The following is a 17655-nucleotide window of genomic DNA, read 5'->3' as shown; positions in this document are numbered from 1 at the left end:
GTAGTGTATCCCGACGCCCCGCGTAGTGTATCCCGACGCCCCGCGTAGTGTATCCCGACGCCCCGCGTAGTGTATCCCGACGCCCCGCGTAGTGTATCCCGACACCCCGCGTAGTGTATCCCGACACCCCGCGTAGTGTATCCCGACACCCCGCGTAGTGTATCCCGACACCCCGCGTAGTGTATCCCGACACCCCGCGTAGTGTATCCCGACACCCCGCGTAGTGTATCCCGACACCCCGCGTAGTGTATCCCGACACCCCGCGTAGTGTATCCCGACACCCCGCGTAGTGTATCCCGACACCCCGCGTAGTGTATCCCGACACCCCGCGTAGTGTATCCCGACACCCCGCGTAGTGTATCCCGACACCCCGCGTATTGTATCCCGACACCCCGCGTATTGTATCCCGACACCCCGCGTATTGTATCTGGGGGTCATCTTACGAGGTCTCAGCTGGGCCCCATTGCTGATTTTAAAGTGACCATCTCCGCCCCAGGTCCCCCGTCTCCGCCCCAGGTCCCCCGTCTCCGCCCCAGGTCCCCCGTCTCCGCCCCAGGTCCCCCGTCTCCGTCTCCGCCCCAGGTCCCCCGTCTCCGCCCCAGGTCCCCCGTCTCCGTCTCCGCCCCAGGTCCCCCGTCTCCGTCTCCGCCCCAGGTCCCCCGTCTCCACTCCAGTCGACTGCAGAATTGGGGTCTCATGGAACAGAACAGTGAGATTTCTTCAGTCACATGAGCGATATCATTGCTTTCTTTTCAGGTGTCCAGAACAACAATGACGGCCGTGCTGAGTCTTCCTGCTGGAGACGTCTACAACATCACAGTCACTGCCTGTACAGAAAGGAGTAGTAACACATCTCTGCCATATAGGGTGAGGCTAGGTGAGTCTGGCGGGGTCATCTCTGCCATATAGGGTGAGTCTGGCGGGGTCATCTCTGCCATATAGGGTGAGTCTGGCGGGGTCATCTTTGCCATATAGGGTGAGTCTGGTGGGGTCATCTCTGCCATATAGGGTGGGGCTAGGTGAGTTTGGCAGGGTCCTCTCTGCCATATAGGGTGGGGCTAGGTGAGTCTGGCAGGGTCATCTCTGCCATAAAGGGTGGGGCTAGGTAAGTCTTGGGGGTCCTCTCTGCCATATAGGGTGGGGCTAGGTGAGTCTTTGGGGTCATCTCTGCCATATAGGGTGGGGCTAGGTGAGTCTGGCAGGGTCATCTCTGCCATATAGGGTGGGGCTAGGTAAGTCTTGGGGGTCCTCTCTGCCATATAGGGTGGGGCTAGGTGAGTCTTGGGGGTCCTCTCTGCCATATAGGGTGGGGCTAGGTGAGTCTTTGGGGTCATCTCTGCCATATAGGGTGGGGCTAGGTGAGTCTTGGGGGTCCTCTCTGCCATATAGGGTGGGGCTAGGTGAGTCTTTGGGGTCATCTCTGCCATATAGGGTGGGGCTAGGTAAGTCTTGGGGGTCCTCTCTGCCATATAGGGTGGGGCTAGGTGAGTCTTGGGGGTCCTCTCTGCCATATAGGGTGGGGCTAGGTGAGTCTTTGGGGTCATCTCTGCCATATAGGGTGGGGCTAGGTGAGTCTTGGGGGTCCTCTCTGCCATATAGGGTGGGGCTAGGTGAGTCTTGGGGGTACTCTCTGCCATATAGGGTGGGGCTAGGTGAGTCTTTGGGGTCATCTCTGCCATATAGGGTGGGGCTAGGTGAGTCTTTGGGGTCCTCTCTGCCATATAGGGTGGGGCTAGGTGAGTCTGGCAGGGTCCTCTCTGCCATATAGGGTGGGGCTAGGTGAGTCTTTGGGGTCATCTCTGCCATAAAGGGTGGGGCTAGGTAAGTCTTGGGGGTCCTCTCTGCCATATAGGGTGGGGCTAGGTGAGTCTTTGGGGTCATCTCTGCCATATAGGGTGGAGCTAGGTGAGTCTGGCAGGGTCATCTCTGCCATATAGGGTGGGGCTAGGTAAGTCTTGGGGTTCCTCTCTGCCATATAGGGTGGGGCTAGGTGAGTCTTGGGGGTCCTCTCTGCCATATAGGGTGGGGCTAGGTGAGTCTTTGGGGTCATCTCTGCCATATAGGGTGGGGCTAGGTGAGTCTTGGGGGTCCTCTCTGCCATATAGGGTGGGGCTAGGTAAGTCTTGGGGGTCCTCTCTGCCATATAGGGTGGGGCTAGGTGAGTCTTTGGGGTCATCTCTGCCATATAGGGTGGGGCTAGGTGAGTCTTTGGGGTCATCTCTGCCATATAGGGTGGGGCTAGGTGAGTCTTTGGGGTCATCTCTGCCATATAGGGTGGGGCTAGGTGAGTCTTTGGGGTCATCTCTGCCATATAGGGTGGGGCTAGGTGAGTCTTTGGGGTCATCTCTGCCATATAGGGTGGGGCTAGGTGAGTCTTTGGGGTCCTCTCTGCCATATAGGGGGGGGGCTAGGTAAGTCTTGGGGGTCCTCTCTGCCATATAGGGTTGGGCTAGGTGAGTCTTTGGGGTCATCTCTGCCATATAGGGTGGGGCTAGGTGAGTCTTTGGGGTCATCTCTGCCATATAGGGTGGGGCTAGGTGAGTCTTTGGGGTCATCTCTGCCATATAGGGTGGGGCTAGGTGAGTCTTTGGGGTCATCTCTGCCATATAGGGTGGGGCTAGGTGAGTCTTTGGGGTCATCTCTGCCATATAGGGTGGGGCTAGGTGAGTCTTGGGGGTCCTCTCTGCCATATAGGGTGGGGCTAGGTGAGTCTTTGGGGTCATCTCTGCCATATAGGGTGGGGCTAGGTGAGTCTTTGGGGTCATCTCTGCCATATAGGGTGGGGCTAGGTGAGTCTTTGGGATCATCTCTGCCATATAGGGTGGGGCTAGGTGAGTCTTTGGGGTCATCTCTGCCATATAGGGTGGGGCTAGGTTTAGTCTTGGGGGTCCTCTCTGCCATATAGGGTGGGGCTAGGTGAGTCTTTGGGGTCATCTCTGCCATATAGGGTGGGGCTAGGTGAGTCTTTGGGGTCATCTCTGCCATATAGGGTGGGGCTAGGTGAGTCTTTGGGGTCATCTCTGCCATATAGGGTGGGGCTAGGTGAGTCTTTGGGGTCATCTCTGCCATATAGGGTGGGGCTAGGTGAGTCTTGGGGTCATCTCTGCCATATAGGGTGGGGCTAGGTGAGTCTTGGGGGTCCTCTCTGCCATATAGGGTGGGGCTAGGTAAGTCTTTGGGGTCCTCTCTGCCATATAGGGTGGGGCTAGGTGAGTCTTTGGGGTCATCTCTGCCATATAGGGTGGGGCTAGGTGAGTCTTTGGGGGTCCTCTCTGCCATATAGGGTGGGGCTAGGTGAGTCTTTGGGGTCATCTCTGCCATATAGGGTGGGGCTAGGTGAGTCTTTGGGGTCATCTCTGCCATATAGGGTGGGGCTAGGTGAGTCTTTGGGGTCATCTCTGCCATATAGGGTGGGGCTAGGTGAGTCTTGGGGGTCCTCTCTGCCATATAGGGTGGGGCTAGGTAAGTCTTGGGGGTCCTCTCTGCCATATAGGGTGGGGCTAGGTAAGTCTTGGGGGTCCTCTCTGCCATATAGGGTGGGGCTAGGTGAGTCTTTGGGGTCATCTCTGCCATATAGGGTGGGGCTAGGTGAGTCTTTGGGGTCATCTCTGCCATATAGGGTGGGGCTAGTTGAGTCTTTGGGGTCATCTCTGCCATATAGGGTGGGGCTAGGTGAGTCTTTGGGGTCATCTCTGCCATATAGGGTGGGGCTAGGTGAGTCTTTGGGGTCATCTCTGCCATATAGGGTGGGGCTAGGTGAGTCTTGGGGGTCCTCTCTGCCATATAGGGTGGGGCTAGGTAAGTCTTTGGGGTCATCTCTGCCATATAGGGTGGGGCTAGGTGAGTCTTTGGGGTCATCTCTGCCATATAGGGTGGGGCTAAGTGAGTCTTTGGGGTCATCTCTGCCATATAGGGTGGGGCTAGGTGAGTCTTGGGGGTCCTCTCTGCCATATAGGGTGGGGCTAGGTGAGTCTTGGGGGTCCTCTCTGCCATATAGGGTGGGGCTAGGTAAGTCTTGGGGGTCCTCTCTGCCATATAGGGTGGGGCTAGGTGAGTCTTTGGGGTCATCTCTGCCATATAGGGTGGGGCTAGGTGAGTCTTTGGGGTCCTCTCTGCCATATAGGGGGGGGCTAGGTGAGTCTTTGGGGTCATCTCTGCCATATAGGGTGGGGCTAGGTGAGTCTTTGGGGTCATCTCTGCCATATAGGGTGGGGCTAGGTGAGTCTTTGGGGTCATCTCTGCCATATAGGGTGGGGCTAGGTGAGTCTTTGGGGTCATCTCTGCCATATAGGGTGGGGCTAGGTGAGTCTTTGGGGGTCCTCTCTGCCATATAGGGTGGGGCTAGGTGAGTCTTGGGGGTCCTCTCTGCCATATAGGGTGGGGCTAGGTGAGTCTTTGGAGTCATCTCTGCCATATAGGGTGGGGCTAGGTAAGTCTTGGGGGTCCTCTCTGCCATATAGGGTGGGGCTAGGTGAGTCTTGGGGGTCCTCTCTGCCATATAGGGTGGGGCTAAGTGAGTCTTTGGAGTCATCTCTGCCATATAGGGTGGGGCTAGGTAAGTCTTGGGGGTCCTCTCTGCCATATAGGGTGGGGCTAGGTAAGTCTTTGGGGTCCTCTCTGCCATTTAGGGTGGGGCTAGGTGAGTCTTTGGGGTCCTCTCTGCCATATAGGGTGGGGCTAGGTGAGTCTTTGGGGTCCTCTCTGCCATATAGAGTGGGGCTAGGTAAGTCTTTGGGGTCATCTCTGCCATATAGGGTGGGGCTAGGTAAGTCTTGGGGGTCCTCTCTGCCATATAGGGTGGGGCTAGGTGAGTCTTTGGGGGTCCTCTCTGCCATATAGGGTGGGGCTAGGTGAGTGTCTAATATCTAGCAGAGTTGGTCCTGCACGTCCAGTGGGGTTGTGTTTAAGGATTAGTAGTCATCACAATCTTCTTTATCTCAGATCCGGCGCCCCCTAGGTCACTTTATGCCGTCAACAAGACTCAGACGTCCTTCACCCTCCTATGGGTAGAGGAAGGATTCTCCGATTACTACGAGGTCGTCTGCTGGCGCTTAGATCCGGTGCAGAGTAAATATGAAAAGGTAAAAGGGATCACATGAAAGCATTGTGGTGTTATATACAGGTCTACATATAAGCATTGTGGTGTTATATACAGGATCACATCTAAGCATTGTGGTGTTATATACAGGTCTACATATAAGCACTGTGGTGTTATATACAGGATCACATATAAGCATTGTGGTGTTATATACAGGATCACATATAAGCATTGTGGTGTTATATACAGGATCACATATAAGCATTGTGGTGTTATATACAGGACCACATATAAGCATTGTGGTGTTATATACAGGTCTACATATAAGCATTGTGGTGTTATATACAGGATCACATATAAGCATTGTGGTGTTATATACAGGATCACATGAAAGCATTGTGGTGTTATATACAGGTCTACATATAAGCATTGTGGTGTTATATACAGGATCACATATAAGCATTGTGGTGTTATATACAGGATCACATGAAAGCATTGTGGTGTTATATACAGGTCTACATATAAGCATTGTGGTGTTATATACAGGTCTACATATAAGCATTGTGGTGTTATATACAGGACCACACATAAGCATTGTGGTGTTATATACAGGATCACATATAAGCATTGTGGTGTTATATACAGGATCACATATAAGCATTGTGGTGTTATATACAGGATCACATATAAGCATTGTGGTGTTATATACAGGATCACACATAAGCATTGTGATGTTATATACAGGACCACATGAAAGCATTGTGGTGTTATATACAGGATCACATCTAAGCATTGTGGTGTCATATACAGGACCACATCTAAGCATTGTGGTGTTATATACAGGACCACATATAAGCATTGTGGTGTTATATACAGGACCACATATAAGCATTGTGGTGTTATATACAGGATCACATATAAGCATTGTGGTGTTATATACAGGACCACATGAAAGCATTGTGGTGTTATATACAGGATCACATATAAGCATTGTGGTGTTATATACAGGATCACATATAAGCATTGTGGTGTTATATACAGGATCACATATAAGCATTGTGGTGTTATATACAGGATCACATATAAGCATTGTGGTGTTATATACAGGATCACATATAAGCATTGTGGTGTTATATACAGGTCTACATATAAGCATTGTGGTGTTATACACAGGATCACATATAAGCATTGTGGTGTTATATACAGGATCACATATAAGCATTGTGGTGTTATATACAGGACCACATGAAAGCATTGTGGTGTTATATACAGGATCACATATAAGCACTGTGGTGTTATATACAGGATCACATATAAGCATTGTGGTGTTATATACAGGACCACATGAAAGCATTGTGGTGTTATATACAGGACCACATATAAGCATTGTGGTGTTATATACAGGACCACATATAAGCATTGTGGTGTTATATACAGGACCACATGAAAGCATTGTGGTGTTATATACAGGATCACATATAAGCATTGTGGTGTTATATACAGGACCACATGAAAGCATTGTGGTGTTATATACAGGATCACATATAAGCACTGTGGTGTTATATACAGGATCACATATAAGCATTGTGGTGTTATATACAGGACCACATGAAAGCATTGTGGTGTTATATACAGGACCACATATAAGCATTGTGGTGTTATATACAGGACCACATATAAGCATTGTGGTGTTATATACAGGACCACATGAAAGCATTGTGGTGTTATATACAGGATCACATATAAGCATTGTGGTGTTATATACAGGACCGCATATAAGCATTGTGGTGTTATATACAGGATCACATATAAGCATTGTGGTGTTATATACAGGACCACACATAAGCATTGTGGTGTTATATACAGGTCTACATATAAGCATTGTGGTGTTATATACAGGTCTACATATAAGCATTGTGGTGTTATATACAGGACCAGATATAAGCATTGTGGTGTTATATACAGGATCACATATAAGCATTGTGGTGTTATATACAGGACCGCATATAAGCATTGTGGTGTTATATACAGGATCACATATAAGCATTGTGGTGTTATATACAGGACCACACATAAGCATTGTGGTGTTATATACAGGTCTACATATAAGCATTGTGGTGTTATATACAGGTCTACATATAAGCATTGTGGTGTTATATACAGGACCAGATATAAGCATTGTGGTGTTATATACAGGATCACATATAAGCATTGTGGTGTTATATACAGGACCACATATAAGCATTGTGGTGTTATATACAGGATCACATATAAGCATTGTGGTGTTATATACAGGACCACACATAAGCATTGTGGTGTTATATACAGGTCTACATATAAGCATTGTGGTGTTATATACAGGACCAGATATAAGCATTGTGGTGTTATATACAGGATCACATATAAGCATTGTGGTGTTATATACAGGACCACATATAAGCATTGTGGTGTTATATACAGGTCTACATATAAGCATTGTGGTGTTATATACAGGTCTACATATAAGCATTGTGGTGTTATATACAGGTCTACATATAAGCATTGTGGTGTTATATACAGGACCACATATAAGCATTGTGGTGTTATATACAGGATCACATATAAGCATTGTGGTGTTATATACAGGTCTACATATAAGCATTGTGGTGTTATATACAGGATCACATATAAGCATTGTGGTGTTATATACAGGACCTCATGAAAGCATAGTGGTGTTATATACAGGACCACATATAAGCATTGTGGTGTTATATACAGGTCTACATATAAGCATTGTGGTGTTATATACAGGACCACATATAAGCATTGTGGTGTTATATACAGGATCACATATAAGCATAGTGGTGTTATATACAGGATCACATATAAGTATTGTGGTGTTATATACAGGTCTACATATAAGCATTGTGGTGTTATATACAGGATCACATATAAGCATTGTGGTGTTATATACAGGATCACATATAAGCATTGTGGTGTTATATACAGGACCACATATAAGCATTGTGGTGTTATATACAGGTCTACATATAAGCATTGTGGTGTTATATACAGGATCACATATAAGCATTGTGGTGTTATATACAGGACCACATATAAGCATTGTGGTGTTATATACAGGACCACATATAAGCATTGTGGTGTTATATACAGGACCACATGAAAGCATTGTGGTGTTATATACAGGACCACATATAAGCATTGTGGTGTTATATACAGGACCACATATAAGCATTGTGGTGTTATATACAGGATCACATATAAGCATTGTGGTGTTATATACAGGACCACATATAAGCATTGTGGTGTTATATACAGGTCTACATATAAGCATTGTGGTGTTATATACAGGACCACATATAAGCATTGTGGTGTTATATACAGGACCACATATAAGCATTGTGGTGTTATATACAGGATTACATATAAGCATTGTGGTGTTATATACAGGATTACATATAAGCATTGTGGTGTTATATACAGGACCACATATAAGCATTGTGGTGTTATATACAGGATCACATATAAGCATAGTGGTGTTATATACAGGATCACATGAAAGCATTGTGGTGTTATATACAGGATCACATATAAGCATTGTGGTGTTATATACAGGATCACATATAAGCATTGTGGTGTTATATACAGGACCACATGAAAGCATTGTGGTGTTATATACAGGATCACATGAAAGCATTGTGGTGTTATATACAGGACCACATGAAAGCATTGTGGTGTTATATACAGGTCTACATATAAGCATTGTGGTGTTATATACAGGATCACATATAAGCATTGTGGTGTTATATACAGGACCACATATAAGCATTGTGGTGTTATATACAGGTCTACATATAAGCATTGTGGTGTTATATACAGGACCACATGAAAGCATTGTGGTGTTATATACAGGTCTACATATAAGCATTGTGGTGTTATACACAGGACCACATATAAGCATTGTGGTGTTATATACAGGACCACATATAAGCATAGTGGTGTTATATACAGGATTACATATAAGCATTGTGGTGTTATATACAGGATTACATATAAGCATTGTGGTGTTATATACAGGACCACATATAAGCATTGTGGTGTTATATACAGGATCACATATAAGCATAGTGGTGTTATATACAGGATTACATATAAGCATTGTGGTGTTATATACAGGATTACATATAAGCATTGTGGTGTTATATACAGGATCACATATAAGCATTGTGGTGTTATATACAGGACCACATATAAGCATTGTGGTGTTATATACAGGTCTACATATAAGCATTGTGGTGTTATATACAGGACCACATATAAGCATTGTGGTGTTATATACAGGACCACATATAAGCATAGTGGTGTTATATACAGGACCACATATAAGCATTGTGGTGTTATATACAGGATCACATATAAGCATTGTGGTGTTATATACAGGATTACATATAAGCATTGTGGTGTTATATACAGGATTACATATAAGCATTGTGGTGTTATATACAGGATTACATCTAAGCATTGTGGTGTTATATACAGGATCACATATAAGCATTGTGGTGTTATATACAGGATCACATATAAGCATTGTGGTGTTATATACAGGTGTACATATAAGCATTGTGGTGTTATATACAGGACCACACATAAGCATTGTGGTGTTATATACAGGACCACATATAAGCATTGTGGTGTTATATACAGGATCACATATAAGCATTGTGGTGTTATATACAGGATCACATATAAGCATTGTGGTGTTATATACAGGTCTACATATAAGCATTGTGGTGTTATATACAGGACCACATGAAAGCATAGTGGTGTTATATACAGGTCTACATATAAGCATTGTGGTGTTATATACAGGACCAGATATAAGCATTGTGGTGTTATATACAGGACCAGATATAAGCATTGTGGTGTTATACACAGGATCACATATAAGCATTGTGGTGTTATATACAGGTCTACATATAAGCATTGTGGTGTTATATACAGGTCTACATATAAGCATTGTGGTGTTATATACAGGACCACACATAAGCATTGTGGTGTTATATACAGGACCAGATATAAGCATTGTGGTGTTATACACAGGACCACATATAAGCATTGTGGTGTTATATACAGGACCACACATAAGCATTGTGGTGTTATATACAGGACCACATATAAGCATTGTGGTGTTATATACAGGACCACATATAAGCATTGTGGTGTTATATACAGGATCACATATAAGCATTGTGGTGTTATATACAGGATCACATATAAGCATTGTGGTGTTATATACAGGACCACACATAAGCATTGTGGTGTTATATACAGGATCACATATAAGCACTGTGGTGTTATATACAGGATCACATATAAGCATTGTGGTGTTATATACAGGTCTACATATAAGCATTGTGGTGTTATACACAGGATCACATATAAGCATTGTGGTGTTATATACAGGATCACATATAAGCATTGTGGTGTTATATACAGGACCACATATAAGCATTGTGGTGTTATATACAGGATCACATATAAGCATTGTGGTGTTATATACAGGATCACATGAAAGCATTGTGGTGTTATATACAGGACCACATATAAGCATTGTGGTGTTATATACAGGACCACATATAAGCATTGTGGTGTTATATACAGGATCACATATAAGCATTGTGGTGTTATATACAGGATCACATATAAGCATAGTGGTGTTATATACAGGATTACATATAAGCATTGTGGTGTTATATACAGGATCACATATAAGCATTGTGGTGTTATATACAGGATCACATATAAGCATTGTGGTGTTATATACAGGATCACATGAAAGCATTGTGGTGTTATATACAGGACCACATATAAGCATTGTGGTGTTATATACAGGACCACATATAAGCATTGTGGTGTTATATACAGGATCACATATAAGCATAGTGGTGTTATATACAGGATTACATATAAGCATTGTGGTGTTATATACAGGACCACATATAAGCATTGTGGTGTTATATACAGGACCACACATAAGCATAGTGGTGTTATATACAGGATTACATATAAGCATTGTGGTGTTATATACAGGACCACACATAAGCATTGTGGTGTTATATACAGGATCACATATAAGCATAGTGGTGTTATATACAGGATTACATATAAGCATTGTGGTGTTATATACAGGACCACATATAAGCATTGTGGTGTTATATACAGGACCACATATAAGCATAGTGGTGTTATATACAGGATTACATATAAGCATTGTGGTGTTATATACAGGTCTACATATAAGCATTGTGGTGTTATATACAGGACCACATATAAGCACTGTGGTGTTATATACAGGACCACATATAAGCATTGTGGTGTTATATACAGGACCACATATAAGCATTGTGGTGTTATATACAGGACCACATATAAGCATTGTGGTGTTATATACAGGTCTACATATAAGCATTGTGGTGTTATATACAGGATCACATATAAGTATTGTGGTGTTATATACAGGACCACATGAAAGCATTGTGGTGTTATATACAGGATCACATATAAGCATTGTGGTGTTATATACAGGTCTACATATAAGCATTGTGGTGTTATATACAGGTCTACATATAAGCATTGTGGTGTTATATACAGGATCACATATAAGCATTGTGGTGTTATATACAGGATCACATATAAGCATTGTGGTGTTATATACAGGATTACATATAAGCATTGTGGTGTTATATACAGGACCAGATATAAGCATTGTGGTGTTATATACAGGACCACATATAAGCATAGTGGTGTTATATACAGGATCACATATAAGCATAGTGGTGTTATATACAGGATTACATATAAGCATTGTGGTGTTATATACAGGTCTACATATAAGCATTGTGGTGTTATATACAGGATCACATATAAGCATTGTGGTGTTATATACAGGTCTACATATAAGCATTGTGGTGTTATATACAGGTCTACATATAAGCATTGTGGTGTTATATACAGGTCTACATATAAGCATTTATGTTCTGTATTGTAGTTTCTCCCGTTCTCTCCACCAGTTTATGGGGCCATCACTTTGAATGGTTTTCCAGCAGCCTTAAAGGGATCTTATATGGATCCTTGAGGTGCGGACCACTTGTCGGCTACTGTTCCCTAACTCTGGGGTGCGGCTCATTCCAAATCATCATGGTCAGGTGACTGTGGAGGCTTGTCATGTGACACATCACTGCATTGTTCTACACTGTGGTTTCTTCCTTCCTCCATCTCCATGCTAGTCTCCTCCTCCTCCTCCTCCTCCTCCTCCCCCCTCCTCCTCCCTCCCCCCCCCCCCTCCTCCTCCTCCCTCCCCCCCCCCTTCTCCTCCTCCCTCCCCCCCCCTCCCTCCTCCTCCCCCCTCCTCCTCCCTCCCCCCCCTCCTCCTCCTCCCTCCCCCCCCCCTCCTCCTCCTCCCTCCCCCCCCCCTCCTCCTCCTCCCTCCCCCCCCCCCCCTCCTCCTCCTCCCTCCCCCCCCCTCCTCCTCCTCCCTCCCCCCCCCCTCCTCCTCCCTCCCCCCCCCCCTCCTCCTCCTCCCTCCCCCCCCTCCTCCTCCCTCCCCCCCCCCCTCCTCCTCCTCCCTCCCCCTCCCCCCCCTCCTCCTCCCTCCCCCCCCCCCTCCTCCTCCTCCCTCCCCCCCCCCCTCCTCCTCCTCCCTCCCCCCCCTCCTCCTCCTCCCTCCCCCCCCCCCCTCCTCCTCCCTCCCCCCCCCCCTCCTCCTCCTCCCTCCCCCCCCCCTCCTCCTCCTCCTCCCCCCCCCTCCTCCTCCTCCCTCCCCCCCCCCTCCTCCTCCTCCCTCCCCCCCCCCTCCTCCTCCTCCTCCCCCCCCTCCTCCTCCTCCCTCCCCCCCCCCTCCTCCTCCTCCTCCCCCCCCTCCTCCTCCCCCCTCCTCCTCCTCCCTCCCCCCCCCTCCTCCTCCTCCCTCCCCCCCCTCCCTCCTCCCCCCCCCGTGGTGTTGTTGTCTTCATTGCCTTTTTTTTCGTTGTTTTTGTGGTGTTATTTTTGCTATAGTTTTCATTGTTGTTTTCGTTGTTCTCTTAGTCTCAGAACAGTTGATGTTGAGATGTATTTGGTACCTGATGTCTGAAGTATTTATGTGGCTGTAATCTGAGGGGGCTGGTAATCTGCGTTATCTGAGGCTAGTAACTCAAATGGACTGATCCTCAGAGTTGACGCTAACACTCCGTATACATTCCATACATGACAGTACAATATACAGCACAGGTTCCCTACACATCATACTTAGGGGACCTGTGCTGTATATTGTACGGTCGTGTATATAATGTAAGCAGGAATGTTAGTGTAGCATGTGGTATGATGTGTAAGGAACCTGTGCTGTATATTGTACTGTCGTGTATATAATGTAAGCAGGAATGATGTGTAAGGAACCTGTGCTGTATATTGTACTGTCGTGTATATAATGTAAGCAGGAATGTTAGTGTAGCATGTGGTATGATGTGTAAGGAACCTGTGCTGTATATTGTACTGTCGTGTATATAATGTAAGCAGGAATGATGTGTAAGGAACCTGTGCTGTATATTGTACTGTCGTGTATATAATGTAAGCAGGAATGTTAGTGTAGCATGTGGTATGATGTGTAAGGAACCTGTGCTGTATATTGTACTGTCGTGTATATAATGTAAGCAGGAATGTTAGTGTAGCATGTGGTATGATGTGTAAGGAACCTGTGCTGTATATTGTACTGTCGTGTATATAATGTAAGCAGGAATGTTAGTGTAGCATGTGGTATGATGTGTAAGGAACCTGTGCTGTATATTGTACTGTCGTGTATATAATGTAAGCAGGAATGATGTGTAAGGAACCTGTGCTGTATATTGTACTGTCGTGTATATAATGTAAGCAGGAATGTTAGTGTAGCATGTGGTATGATGTGTAAGGAACCTGTGCTGTATATTGTACTGTCGTGTATATAATGTAAGCAGGAATGATGTGTAAGGAACCTGTGCTGTATATTGTACTGTCGTGTATATAATGTAAGCAGGAATGTTAGTGTAGCATGTGGTATGATGTGTAAGGAACCTGTGCTGTATATTGTACTGTCGTGTATATAATGTAAGCAGGAATGTTAGTGTAGCATGTGGTATGATGTGTAAGGAACCTGTGCTGTATATTGTACTGTCGTGTATATAATGTAAGCAGGAATGTTAGTGTAGCATGTATATTGTACTGTCTTTCGCAGGACCCGAGAAACATTGGCCCTCATTTACTAAGAGTGTCTGTTTAATCTGAGTGTTTTCCCTGAATTCTCTGAGTGAAAATCTCCATATTTACTAATCGGTCGCCCGCCATTTTTTTTTTTCTTGGCGCACGGGTTTTTAAATGTGTCCCACGGGTTTCCTGAAAGTGTCGCATGTTCTCGGATAAAAAAAAAAAAAAAAGTGAAACATCTCCCTGATTTACTAATGTGTCGCATGGGAAAAAAAATTGTGTCCCACAGGTTGGAAATTGTGTCGCACGGTAAATTGTATATATGTCCCCCGCACAGCTCATGTATATATGTCCCCCGCACAGCTCATGTATATATGTCCCCCGCACAGCGCATGTATATATGCCCCGCACAGCGCGTTATATATCCCCCGCACTGCGCGTTCTATATGGCCCGCACTGCGCGTTCTATATGGCCCGCACTGCGCGTTCTATATGGCCCGCACTGCACATTCTAAATGGCCCGCACTGCGCGTTCTATATGGCCCGCACTGCGCGTTCTATATGGCCCGCACTGCGCGTTCTATATGGCCCGCACTGCGCGTTCTATATGGCCCGCACTGCACGTTCTATATGGCCCGCACTGCGCGTTCTATATGGCCCGCACTGCACGTTCTATATGCCCCGCACTGCGCGTTCTATATGCCCCGCACTGTGTGTTCTATATGCCCCGCACTGCGCATGTGTATATGCCCCGCACTGCGCATGTGTATATGCCCCGCACTGCGCATGTGTATATGCCCCTCACTGCGCATGTGTATATGTCCCGCACTGCGCATGTGTATGTGTCCCGCACTGCGCATGTGTATATGTCCCGCACATCACGTTATATATGCCCAGCACAGCGCATGTATATATGCCCCGCACAGCGCATCTATGTACCCATCCCCGGTGTTATAGTTACCTGTTGCCGGGGTCTGAGGTCTGCGATGCTCCTGGCTTCGGCGCTCTTGCTGTGCTTTCACTGTGTGCACTGATGGTGACGTCCCCAACGCACGTCGTGACGTCAACAGCAAGAGCAAAAAGCAAATATCGCAATTCAATTGCTTTTGCGATATATCGTGCAGCCCTAGTATGTGGTATGATGTATAATGTATGGACACCTGTGCTGTATATTGTACTGTCATGTATATAATGTATGCAGGAGTGTTAGTGTAGTATGTGGTATGATGTATAGTGTATGGACACATGTGCTGTATATTGTACTGTCATGTATATAATGTATGCAGGAATGTTAATGTAGTATGTGGTATGATGTATAGTGTATGGACACCTGTGCTGTATATTGTACTGTCATGTATATAATGTGTGCAGGAATGTTAGTGTAGTATGTGGTATGATGTATAGTGTATGGACACCTGTGCTGTATATTGTACTGTCATGTATATAATGTGTGCAGGAGTGTTAGTGTAGTATGTGGTATGATGTATAGTGTATGGACACCTGTGCTGTATATTGTGCTGTCATGTATATAATGTGTGCAGGAATGTTAATGTAGTATGTGGTATGATGTATAGTGTATGAACACCTGTGCTGTATATTGTACTGTCATGTATATAATGTGTGCAGGAATGTTAGTGTAGTATGTGGTATGATGTATAGTGTATGGACACCTGTGCTGTATATTGTACTGTCATGTATATAATGTGTGCAGGAGTGTTAGTGTAGTATGTGGTATGATGTATAGTGTATGGACACCTGTGCTGTATATTGTACTGTCATGTATATAATATATGCAGGAATATTAGTGTAGTATGTGGTATGATGTATAGTGTATGGACACCTGTGCTGTATATTGCACTGTCATATATATAATGTGTGCAGGAATGTTAGTGTAGTATGTGGTATGATGTATAGTGTATGGACACATGTGCTGTATATTGTACTGTCATGTATATAATGTGTGCAGGAATGTTAGTGTAGTATGTGGTATGATGTATAGTGTATGGACACATGTGCTGTATATTGTACTGTCATGTATATAATGTGTGCAGGAATGTTAGTGTAGTATGTGGTATGATGTATAGTGTATGGACACCTGTGCTGTATATTGTACTGTCATGTATATAATGTGTGCAGGAGTGTTAGTGTAGGATGTGGTATGATGTATAGTGTAGGGACACCTGTGCTGTATATTGTACTGTCATGTATATAATGTATGCAGGAATGTTAGTGTAGTATGATGTATAGTGTAGGGAACCTGTGCTGTATATTGTACTGTCATGTATATAATGTGTGCAGGAGTGTTAGTGTAGGATGTGGTATGATGTATAGTGTAGGGACACATGTGCTGTATATTGTACTGTCATGTATATAATGTATGCAGGAATGTTAGTGTAGTATGATGTATGATGTATAGTGTATGGACACCTGTGCTGTATATTGTACTGTCATGTATATAATGTATGCAGGAATGTTAGTGTAGAATGTGGTATGATGTATAGTGTAGGGACACCTGTGCTGTATATTGTACTGTCATGTATATAATGTATGCAGGAATGTTAGTGTAGTATGTGGTATGATGTATAGTGTATGGACACCTGTGCTGTATATTGTACTGTCATGTATATAATGTGTACAGGAATGTTAGTGTAGGATGTGGTATGATGTATAGTGTAGGGACACCTGTGCTGTATATTGTACTGTCATGTATATAATGTATGCAGGAATGTTAGTGTAGTATGATGTATAGTGTAGGGAACCTGTGCTGTATATTGTACTGTCATGTATATAATGTGTGCAGGAGTGTTAGTGTAGTATGTGGTATGATGTATAGCGTATGGACACCTGTGCTGTATATTGTACTGTCATGTATATAATGTATGCAGGAATGTTAGTGTAGTATGTGGTATGATGTATAGTTTATGGACACCTGTGCTGTATATTGTACTGTCATGTATATGTGTGCAGGAGTGTTAGTGTAGCATGTGGTATGATGTATAGCTTAGGGAACCTGTGCTGTATATTGTACTGTCATGTATATAATGTGTGCAGGAATGTTAGTGTAGCATGTGGTATGATGTATAGTGTATGGACACCTGTGCTGTATATTGTACTAACACTCCTGCATACATTACATCACATGCTACAATAACATTCCTGTATACATGATAGTATAACATACAGAAGAGCTGTCCATACACTATACATTCTACCACATGCTACACTAAAACTATGCTCCATCACTCATTATAAAAGAAACAATGTCAAACAACAATACATTACAGTCTGTGATGGGGGAGGAGAGTGGGCTCTATATGGAACTGAAGGCCTTAACCACATTCTAAAGACAAAAACTAAGAACCATTCCAGGTGATGACCTCCTGAAGCTGATAGGGAGAACGCCA

General features: G+C 44.6%; 1 protein-coding gene across 1 annotated transcript in view; it reads left to right on the top strand.

Annotated features, from left to right (window-relative positions):
- Positions 1-761: 761 nt before the first annotated feature.
- Positions 762-17655, top strand: part of LOC130310994 (receptor-type tyrosine-protein phosphatase O-like) — a gene marked incomplete at its 3' end in the record, with an annotated part of 55080 nt that continues 38186 nt past the window's right edge. The window contains exons 1-2 of the mRNA XM_056552446.1: positions 762-877; positions 4942-5081. Coding sequence (XP_056408421.1) covers positions 772-877; positions 4942-5081 — 246 coding nt within the window. The remainder of the gene's footprint in view (positions 878-4941; positions 5082-17655) is intronic.

This window comes from Hyla sarda, unplaced genomic scaffold (assembly GCF_029499605.1).
Source record: "Hyla sarda isolate aHylSar1 unplaced genomic scaffold, aHylSar1.hap1 scaffold_1610, whole genome shotgun sequence".
Classification (NCBI taxonomy): domain Eukaryota; kingdom Metazoa; phylum Chordata; class Amphibia; order Anura; family Hylidae; genus Hyla; species Hyla sarda.
The sequence above is the reverse complement of the archived record's forward strand: the minus strand, read 5'-3'. Positions and strand labels throughout refer to the sequence as shown.